The following is a 10,541-nucleotide window of genomic DNA, read 5'->3' as shown; positions in this document are numbered from 1 at the left end:
GTATTGTTGGCAGTAGTAGTATTGTAGTGCACATGTTTAGTTAACTTCTAAACAGCAACACTTCAGTTTGTTTTTGGATGACTTGAGGTCGTGGAAATCTTGGCACACTGGAGTAAAGGAAGCACTTCAAACAACCTTTTATACAGGAAGTGGCCAATTGGAATGTACCAAGTGTTCGCCACATCATGGGTGATTTGTCATTTATGGCTTGGAGATTTTGTTTATATCTTTACAGTACATTCGTTTCATTGGTGCTTTATTTTTTGGTTAATTCCTGAAATGTTTAAATGAATAGACGTATTGTCCTGATTCGTATAGTTGTAGTTTAGTGGCTTTGTTAAATCTGTGTTATAAAAAATGGTCTGATCAATGCCATGTGCCACCTGGCCATCAGAAATCACTCACACACCGATGGCACAGCCTTCTTCTGATGAGAGAACGAGGCGCTCACAGCGGAAGTCTAACGAGGGCTCGTCTAAAACGGAAATAACAATATAGCAGTATATTGATTTGAAAACACTGAAAAAGTTTGTATCCCTCTCTGGTGGAATTTTAGGCTGATCGCACTGTTCACGCCAAACCAGGAAATGGATCCATGCAGAAATTCAGACTTTATACAAAATAAATACATCAATTAGCTTTCGATGGCATTTGAGCGAAAAGTACAAACAAAACTGATATTTTAAATAATCTCTGAGAAAACGCCCCGTTTGTTTTCACGAGGAATTAAAATATTATTTATTTCGCGGATACATTTCTCTGGCATTAAATAGTTTCCTCTGGCTATGGTTGTATGGATTTTCCTCCAATAATTACCGTGTATTTCGTTCATTTATTTACTCTGATATGCTCATCAAATAATACTTATGACACATTGGTTGAAACAAACGTAAAGTTACCTGAGTCATATTTGTGAAGAGTCGCATCAGTTCTGCTGCTTCCAAGTTCGCGAAAGAAAGTAATGATGATGCATCAGTTCTACTATTTATAAAGGCGGCTGATGTCCAACCCCAAAACCACCCCTCGTTCTGTCTCTTTTGTTTTCCACACGTCCTGTGTCATTCGTACGAAACGAAACTTAAGTAAGACGCAAGATCAAAGCTAAAGACGGACCGTTTCTTCTGACATCTACAATGAAACGAAACTATTCCGTTTCGAGTTACGAGGCATCGTGTCCGTGTAAGTTTCTGAATGCAGCCCACTACCAAAGACAACAAATCATAAATCTAGCTACAATATTATGATGTGTCGGTTGTATCTGTGATGTTGGATTACTAAAGCACACCTTATTAAGGGAACATTCATAGTCAGTTTGGTTCACATTTAGTGTTTTTCCTCGTGGGTTGTGATGCACTGACTCTCAGCTGAAAGACAGTTATCCCTCCTCTCGCTAGATGATGCTGCAGGCTGCAGCCTGTCGTCGGTACAAACCGGGCATCTTCTTGCAGGAAGACGCAGGGCAACACAAAGCTATACCCTCGTTGTAATCGGGCTGTGTTATTGTGATGTTTTAACTCCGCTTACGAGACAATTGCGTTCAGCACGTGCAACATTTCCTTAGGAAGAATGAACACGGTACGTAAAATCTTTTGTTGACGTGCTATTTACTCGTGTGGAAGGAGCCCCATTGTTCAGTGCGACGCCGCCGGGCCTGATCTTTAGTCAAATACCGTTCAGCTCGTGCATTTTTGTTTTGTTTTCATTTGCATGTTTCGTGTTACGTTCTGCTTGTTAGGCCAGTTCACCGACCTTCGTAATCAGGTCATCTTTGGTGCTGTCGTGGACACAACACTATGCGGAACTAATACAAAAAGACAACGTAATCTGGTTCAGCCTTGATCTGTTGTAATATGCGTCTACCCTGAGCTACACCACTATAAAGCAGAATAATCATGATGGTTTAATCCCTTTTAGATGTCCCTGTGATCTGTCACACAGTGACAACCTCCCACTCTGGATGTAGATTGCACCATGTTGGATAAGACCAGCGATAAAGACCAGCAGACTGGGCACTGCTCAGACTGTGGATGCAGCCTACCACGGCCTGACTCTGATTCAGCCAACACCCCAGCCCCTCCTAAACAGCAGCGTGTGGCCAAAGCAGCCCGTACTTCCAAATGTCCAAAGTGCCAGGCGGGCAGCAGCCTCCCTAATGGGCGACGTCCGCACCGCCGCCTCCGCCTGGAACCTCACAGCTGCAGCCTGTGCTCCAAAACCTTCATCTCCTCCACCCACCTGGCCCACCACGTGGCCTCCCACACCAAGGAAAGGAAGTTCAAATGTAACATCTGTAGCAAGTACTTCCGTCAGGCCAACCACCTGATGGCCCACAAGATCATCCACAGCGGGGACAGGCCATTTAAATGCCCAGAGTGCGGTAAGACCTTCGGCCGAGCCTCACATCTGAAGACCCACCGGCGTCTCCACACGGGTGAAAAGCCCTTCAAGTGCACCTATTGTGACAAGTCGTTCACACAGAAGGCTGGGCTCCTGGCACATGTTCGACTGCACACGGGGGAGCGGCCGCACAAGTGTGAGCAGTGCGGTGAGGGTTTCCACTCTCTGTCACTCCTGCTCTCACACAAGGCCGAGGAGTCGTCCTGCGAGGCCAAACCAGCGTCGGCACCAGCGCTGAACCAGCCCCAGAAGACACAGAGCAGCACCGAGGACCTGAACTGTGACGTCTGCTGCCGAACCTTTGTGCGGTCGTCGTACATCCAGCTGCACATACACCTCAACAAAGGACAGCGGCCTTATCACTGCAAAGTGTGCAACACGACCTTTGTGAAGCTGGATACGTTTGTGAGCCACTGTGATAAACACTTGAGGCAGAAAAGGGGTAAAAGTGTGGTAGAGGAGGTTAAATACAAAGTTGTTAAACCTCCCAAGTTTGTTCCACTCTCCAGGCCTCCTCCTCCTGAACCCTTACCCACTCAGCCTTTTCCCTCGGAGGTCAACACGCGCTCCAGAGCCAAAGCAAAGAGTAAAACGGAGCCATGACCAAGAGGAGTGCACACACCGAGACGGTGTAGTTGAAACTCTCCAAAATACTGTAATATGATTTATATCAACACAAGTTTACTCACTCCAGTTTTGTTTAGAATGATTATTTATTGTGAATGATACATTAGCTTTGCAAGTACCACAATGTTTTATAATGTCCATTGTAGCTCATAAGGAAAATAGACATTTGTAACAGTAGTATTTCAGTGGCTCTAACATTATATTCATGCTTAATGTTTTCTTAAACCCATACAAGCCTAATGGCATGTATAACAAATGGCTATTGTAAAACAATATGCACATAAGGGTAAACATAATGATAAAAGCATAGTGTTGAAGACTGATCCATATATTTTGTTGCACCATGAGACCATAAATCTCTGTTAAAAACAATTTGTCAGTTGTCAATCATAGTCTTCTATGAAGCCTTGTTTTCCAGCTCGCCAATGAGCATTCAAGTCAAAAGCAACAGAAACACTCCACAGTTCATTCTTTGCATGAAACCTATTCATTCCTCTGCTCTTATAACATGGCTCATAGTGTCCTGTATCCATCACCTGGGCCTGTAGTTATCGCACTTAACACCACAGGACTACAAGTCGTTTCAGATGAACCTCAAAGACCCTAAACTCAACAGAAGATGCATTTGGACTGTTTTCCTGTGGATCTCCACTTGCCCACGGAGAATCTGTCACCTCCACATGGGGAAATGCTTTGTCCCAACCTATGGACAGAGAGGGAGAAAAATACAAGAGCGCAAATCCAAAGACACCATTTACAAGTTAAGGGTCAAGTTAGTACTCCTGGGAGGCTGATGTATATAACCGAGCCGCATTGCATGAATCACAAATGTGAAAGGGAATAAAACGATCAACCACCACTTTATGGACACAGTCAATGAATCAGATAAGGCGAGTACAAAGTGAAGATTAAATGTCTGCCTGGCAGTTGTCTGTTTCCTCTGTGCTGCTGTTAATGCTCCAGTGCAGGGTACATGTGGCGTCCCGGGTTCCTGCGGATGGTTCCACTGATGGCGTCCTCCGCGTACACACTAACTGGCCTGTCGAGCGTGAACAGTCTGCTTCCAGTGTGTGGGCCTGAAGAGAAAATGATTTCAGACACTAAGATTTACAAGTACGACAACATTATTTGCAGCCTGTAACAGAGATATACTCAGACATTGTCTGTATGGGCTGTTAAAATTGCTCTAAGCGCTCATAAGCACTGCTATTCATGAATAAACTATCCTTTTTCATTTTGTAACTACACAACATGAGATAGTATGTGTTTGTGCTGTTATACTCAGAGTTAGGTCCGGTGTTGAGCTCCACAGTGGCACCTCCCGTCTCCAGGCTCTCGAACTGAACAGTGAACCAGCCGGTGATCCAAGGAAAACACCAGACTTGTCCACACGGAAATGAAACTGATCCTTTATTTCCGGAGAAATGAAACACAGGGCTCGATTTGTTGCAAAGCCCAATGTGTGGGGGAGTGGAACAACTACAGATAAAAGGAGGACGCACAGTACCTCCAGCTCTTTGACCTGCAGAGTGTACATGTCCAGCTGTGGGGACATCACAGGGAGCACTGAGGCAGTCATTGGGCTCAATGAGGTGGCTGAACTTGGGCTCGGTGAAGAACTCCTGCTGTGCCAAGGGCCTGCAGAGATGAAAGGTTATTCAACACTATGGGGATAATGAGGTGGCTGCCACAGATAACTCATATGAATAACAGGGAAAAGGACAGATAGAATCAAAGCACACATACCATAAGATGACTACAAAATAAATGAACGTATACAAAGATAGCTTTCTGTGAGTGTATGCAATAGGAATGTTAACCATACAGTGTGTGATGTACTCTGTATTTGTATAGAAATATGTTGCACAACTCTACTCCAGTACAGCTCGCTTTATCCACCAAATGCTTTTGGCTATCTTGCCGTCATCATGGTGGCGCCTGCAGCTGTGTCCAGTTTGAACAAGTTCATCCTCTTCCTGAGAATGCCATTCAGGTAACTTTCGATATAGTGTCTCTTTATGCTAGCATACCCCATGAAGGGACTGAACACCTTAAACCATTTCCCCAGGTACATGCAGCGAACAAATTACACTTTCACCTTCTGCTGACTCAAAACATGTTCAGGAGCAGACAAATGTTTTAAGGAAAATTGATGGAAAACAAAGGGCGGCACTGTTTCAAAGGGAAATATAACAAAGTTTCCAAAAACAATCTTGCTGAATATATGCACATATGACAAAAAAAATACATCTTTACAAATGGTTATCACACCGACCCCTGAGGGAAACTAAAAGTGTGGGGCGTGTGCACAATGTAAGAACACAACTAGACAAACCTGTATCAGCCAACGACAAATGGCCAAAAATGACTACCGGTAATCTCCTGCAATACAAAGGGTTCCATTTACTGACCAACACGTCCTTGTAAAGAACATGTAGGAAAAACATAAAGATAATTCAAACAAAGAAAAACAATCACTACCTGGAACCACAGATTATTATTCAAAATGTTTTAACTTCACACCCGAGATCGAAATAAAATGATATAAAATATTGTGACGTCCAGGCCATACGGCTGCTCCCAGAAGGCCATCTTCTCTGCATAATTGCTGTTGGCCTGACATGGCACTCGGGAGAGGGCCCGCGGATGAGGGCCCCATGACGCCACCTTCTTTAAGACCAGCGGTACTGACTCCACCATGAACTCAAACTAGACCAGAGGAAGGAGAGACAGAAACACAATGTGGTATATTGAAACCTGAATGGGACTGATGGGATCCAATAAAACTGTAATAGCACTGAGATAAAGCAACATTGTCATCATTACCAGCAGGCAGTTTCCCATCCACTCGGACACCAGGACGTCCACCTGCTCAGGCAGCTCGATCTCTTCGGCTCGTCCCTGGAGCACCGTGACCACCTCCTCACAGCCGTTCTGCTTCACCAGCTGTCTGTGCTCTGCCATGGAGCTCCACAGCATACACCATCAATGCCACAGATAAACTTAAGACAATGTACACACCATGCTGGTTATACCATGTAGCAACACCCCTTGTCCAGCAGATGGGAGTATGGGTACACCAATGTTTACAGAGATTCAGATTTTTATTTCAGTACAGGAAGACAAACACTGTGAATGTGATGCATTTCTGCAGCGCTCTGGAATCTCTGAAGTTGTCTTTATACACACCACCAAATAATAGCGCCTCATAGCAACTACGATACTGTATACTAGGATTGACATATCTTTGACAGCAGCAAATATGTTTACTGTGATGGATTACCAAACTCACAAAGGTTTCTGTATGTTGATGTTTATTGCTACCATCCTTAAATGCATGGCTGCTGAAAATCTGTTTAGTGAAGTATTGTATGTGCAACTTCTGACATGCAAAACAGTATGGCCCTTAACAGATTCTAAATTGTGTCCCATAACTGCCAAAGTATTCTTTATCTTGCCATGGGTCCTCCTCCTCCTCAACATCCTCTTCCTCAGCATCCTGGTTCAGGTAGCTGGCTGGGACATAACCTATGACCCCACGCAGCTCTGCCCCACCACCACTCTGATGAAGGCTTGGCGTGCACGAGCAGTCTGTCCCCAGTGTTGAAACTAAGCTGCGGGACAAAAACAGCAGTTATAACTAACCACCCGACCATCAACTTCCCGGTAAAGGTGTGCGGTTATATCTTTATGTGTACGTGTCTAACCTGGTCGCTGCCACTTCCGGTGAAGTTAGACTGGGCAACATACTCTTCAACAGATATAGCATCCTCTCTCTCTCTTTCTCTGCCTGCATGTGTAACGGAGGTTGTTTTTTTCGACCCGCCTACCGTTTGGTTTCCTTAAAGAGATAAACCTAAAGAATGAATAAATGAATGAATGAATGAATAAATGAATAAATAAATAAATAAATAAATAAATAAGTAAATAAATAAATAAATAAATAAATAAATAAATTACATTTAAGCACTCCCTGGTTGTTCCTTGTTGGGAGCAAAGTAATAAAAGATTAAAGGTACACTGTACAGTAAACAAATTACAATTATTACAAAATATTTATTTTCATACAAAAATAATTAAGCAATGAACAAATTACAAAAATCTTAACTCAACACAGCATAGAATAGGCGTACAACTCTAACAGCTAAAGAGTTCACATCTTAAAATTCTCAGTCAGAGAAGTCACATTTCTTTCATCACTGGAGTAAATAAAGAGTGTTTATAATATTTAATTCAGCCCTCTGAAGAGTGTGTATGTGCTGTGTCTTTGCATGCTGTTCAAATCTATTGTTCTTTTCAGGAGGCTGTCACACATCCTTGGTAAGAAGTTTCAGCTGACTTTTGTCTTCGACTTGAGGAAGGGCTTATGGAGCACATCGTAGAGTCGCCGTGCCTGCAAGCACAAATTGTCAACATGGTCATTTAAGAAATGTTCCAGCTACTTTCTGTATTTTCACATGGTGCACTTGTGTTTTTAACTCGCCTTTTGTGGTCCGAGGCCTGGACAGAGAACCAAGTCTTCCTTAGAGGCACTGATGATTCCTTCTACCGACTGGAAAAAAACAACACACAATTCATCATCTCATTATGAAAAGATTGATTCAGAGTACACCATAAAATCAGTTTCTGATTGCAGTATAGCAGCAATATGAGGAATAATCTTCGCTGCAGTGGTACTCACTGAGAAAGTGGACAGCAAGGTAATGGCGTCGGTCTTGTTCACAGACTTCACAGTGGTCAGGCAATCAGTAACCTAAAAACAAACCAATTTGGCAAATACTCTTATTACATTGAATTTTCCTTGACATTCTACGTGACTGCATCATATTTACTCAATCACATTAAAATGTCTTCCATATTTTTCAAATTGTCAAAATGATCACATTAAAAATAGCAATAACCTCACAGTTATTAAAATAGAAACCCACACACTTTTGACAGGTAGTTTTTCTCAACTTGCTCCTTCAGTAAGTCTGCGGGTTTATTTTCGTACGACTTATACGTTTCCAGGTACCGCCCTGCCTCCTCAGGGCTGTCATACAAACATGAAGAAAATATTAGTTATGATTATTTATTCATTTTTGTTTGTTATAAAGCACAATGTTCCATAATCAACAGAAAAATAAACAAACTGGAGTCTGGCTATCTGGAATCTGTCGATCCTGGCCAGAATAAAACAACATTTCTTGAATGTTACAATTGAGTATTTGAAGTATGAAAAGCCATTAAATACCCATTACAACCCCAAATAGGCATACATAACACATTCAAAAGAGTTTCCAAGCACTCTGTCCTCTGTCTGCGTCCTGTCAGTAACCGTTCAGTCCACTTGGCAGTCTGCTGCAGGTCTTACCTCCAAGCCAAGATGAGAGTGCAGTCAGCCATGATGCAGATGCGAGCCAGCTCCTTCAACGTATGATGAGGATCTTTCTGTGATGAAAGAACAATATCAAAGAAAATATCTTAAAGCTTTATAAATGGAGTTCGGGGTTATATATATATATGTTCATCTTTAGGGAAATGTTCAGTGTTTTGAGCCAGATCTGAATGTTTTTCAAACAGTATGTAGTATTTCTCTACTCTGATATTTAGATTTTCCGACATACAGTACTGAAAATGCTTCCAGCTGCACAGTTCAGACTTCAATTACACTACTGTTAGCGTAACAAATAATGATTGGGTCTGGACTCTAGTACCTGTGAAGTTTGATAAATAGAGTACTAACAACCAGCATAATGCCTTAAAACAATGAAGCTCTTTCAGCTGTGTGACTATGTGAATGTTTACTGAACTAATATAACCTTACTTACCACGTCTACTTGTACCAGTAACACTCGCAGGGTAAAAGTCTGTCCAAGCAGCTTCAGACGGTCGTGGATATAGTTTGGATTGAGATTGTGATACCTCAGACTTTGAACCAGGCCCAAAAATGTTTTAAATGCAGCAAAATAACACACAAGACAAAAAGAAAACGCATGAAAAAGAACATTTTGCACATCAAATATTAATAAAAAAATGTCTGTTCATCACGTACACATGCAAACACACTTTTCATCTCATACACAAACTATACTTGTGGCACAAAAACCCACCTGAGGAAGAGGGCACAAGTTGTCTGACCCAAGACATAGTCTGGTACAACATCTCCAAACTCCCACGGGACACTCCTCACAAACTTCAGGATGGGATTTCCCCTCTGAATGAGAAAATAATGATGCAAATAAACATGCAATTAGATACAGGTACCTACTGTTGATCAGGCCAGCTAACAAGCCTGAAAAGAGTCAAACTATTCCAAGCTGATAAAGAAACACGGGTAGTAGTATCAACAAATGGGAATAGAATATGCATGAGAGAGTTGGTGATTTTCTGCCCAAAATAGAATACCTGGTGTTGCCCAAGTGAAGAGGGACAAACGTGGATGCATACCTGTCGAGGACTGACAATAATGCTGCTCCCAGACCCCACTGGTTTTGGGCCCAGGCTGGGGCTCGGATCAGACCTTTGACAGCTCCCCTCTTTCTGGTGTGTGCCAGCCACCTGTGGGTCCTCGCTCTCCTTAGCCCCTTCAGATCCACCTTCACCCCCTTCAGCACGGTCCTCAAGTGTTTCACAGGACACTGAGTCTGACTCACTTTGCTTCTGATCGGTCTTGAGCGGTTTGGAGGAGCCCTCTCTCTGAGGAGGAGGAGCAGCCACATTGCTTTTACTCTGGACGATGTATTCTGCATAGGAAAAGGGCTGCTCCACGGGCTCAGAAGCAGCTGAAGATGAAGGAGAGCCTGAGGTGTTTCGTCCTCCTTTGGATGAAGGCTGAAACTGCGGCTTTGGCTGTAGAGAGTCGATATTTATGAAATGTGAAAACAAACACTGGCGTTTTTGACAAGCATATACAGACCAAACCCTTGTGTTGCAAAGTTGGTAACGTTGAGCCATTTAGAAATATGAATTTATCGTAGCAGTTGCCAGCTGGAAAGCTAGCTAGCCGACGTAAACAGTTAGAATTCAAACATAATACCGACCGGTGTTCTTTCTTTAACGAAAGCAGTGTCGTCCAGGTTGATGTTGAACCTCTTCTTCATGTCTTTTAGCTGATGATGACTCTCCAAGTTAACATAACCACTATCCTCTTGACTTGAGCACTCCTGACAGAGCTACACCATCTAAAGAGCTACAGCGACAACACTTTAAGACTTCCGGCCCGGTTCCTTCAGAATAAAAGCACCATCTCCAAAAACGACAATAGACTACCGTACTTATTATTCACATGTCTGGAAGGAATATTTAAGTGTTCACTGCATCTAGCATGTTAATTGAGATCCAAAATTACAGTACTTTAACGTTACAGTTTCTGCCTAGCATTTTTTTCAAGCTAAAACAAGAATAGCACATGCTGTCCTGATGTTGCCCTAAATCGATAGATAGAGTTAAGTTAAGTTAACTGTGGTTAAGCCCTGACTTTATGTCAAAGAAGTTGACTGAGAACATTTGTATTTATAATCCACACAGCCCTCCAA

The 10,541-nt window shown here is 42.7% G+C and overlaps 3 protein-coding genes across 3 annotated transcripts; 1 reads left to right on the top strand and 2 right to left on the bottom strand.

Annotated features, from left to right (window-relative positions):
- The first annotated feature begins 1,441 nt into the window (after window positions 1-1,441).
- Window positions 1,442-4,086, top strand: LOC306783035 (uncharacterized protein). The gene is made up of 2 exons (XM_079276567.1): window positions 1,442-1,575; window positions 1,915-4,086. Exon 2 carries the CDS (start codon window positions 1,972-1,974, stop codon window positions 2,998-3,000), a length of 1,029 nt encoding a protein of 342 aa, XP_079132693.1. The 5' UTR covers window positions 1,442-1,575; window positions 1,915-1,971; the 3' UTR covers window positions 3,001-4,086.
- LOC306783113 (protein arginine N-methyltransferase 2-like) lies at window positions 3,692-7,339 on the bottom strand (the record flags this gene model as incomplete). Its single annotated transcript, XM_079276640.1, is given in 16 exon segments — window positions 3,692-3,727; window positions 3,945-3,996; window positions 3,998-4,078; window positions 4,080-4,100; window positions 4,306-4,387; window positions 4,390-4,573; window positions 4,575-4,662; window positions 4,924-5,000; window positions 5,584-5,733; window positions 5,851-5,992; window positions 5,994-6,026; window positions 6,141-6,201; window positions 6,436-6,574; window positions 6,576-6,638; window positions 6,732-6,814; window positions 7,336-7,339. Coding segments are annotated over 16 exon segments (1,293 nt in total). The 3' UTR covers window positions 3,692-3,694.
- Window positions 7,148-10,177, bottom strand: ercc1 (excision repair cross-complementation group 1). Its single transcript, XM_079276566.1, has 9 exons — window positions 10,047-10,177; window positions 9,454-9,855; window positions 9,117-9,220; window positions 8,835-8,934; window positions 8,378-8,454; window positions 7,957-8,056; window positions 7,706-7,777; window positions 7,508-7,576; window positions 7,148-7,417 (listed from the first exon to the last, which is right to left on the bottom strand). The coding sequence occupies exons 1-9, from the start codon at window positions 10,104-10,106 to the stop codon at window positions 7,355-7,357; spliced, it is 1,047 nt and encodes a 348-aa protein (XP_079132692.1). The 5' UTR covers window positions 10,107-10,177; the 3' UTR covers window positions 7,148-7,354.
- Window positions 10,178-10,541: the final 364 nt, after the last annotated feature.

This window comes from Melanostigma gelatinosum (assembly GCF_949748355.1).
Source record: "Melanostigma gelatinosum genome assembly, chromosome: 10".
NCBI lineage: Eukaryota > Metazoa > Chordata > Actinopteri > Perciformes > Zoarcidae > Melanostigma > Melanostigma gelatinosum.
This window is presented reverse-complemented; position numbering and strand designations above follow the sequence as displayed.

Excerpts from the sequence above, each read along its gene's own strand:
- ercc1 (XM_079276566.1), bottom strand. The coding sequence starts at position 10,106 with ATGAAGAAGAGGTTCAACATCAACCTGGACGACACTGCTTTCGTTAAA. Across the intron at positions 8,935-9,116 it reads ACTTGTGCCCTCTTCCTCAG|TCTGAGGTATCACAATCTCA; the intron begins GTGGGTTTTTGT and ends CCTGGTTCAAAG. Across the intron at positions 7,778-7,956 it reads AGAAAAACTACCTGTCAAAA|GTTACTGATTGCCTGACCAC; the intron begins GTGTGTGGGTTT and ends GTTTGTTTTTAG.
- LOC306783035 (XM_079276567.1), top strand. The coding sequence starts at position 1,972 with ATGTTGGATAAGACCAGCGATAAAGACCAGCAGACTGGGCACTGCTCA.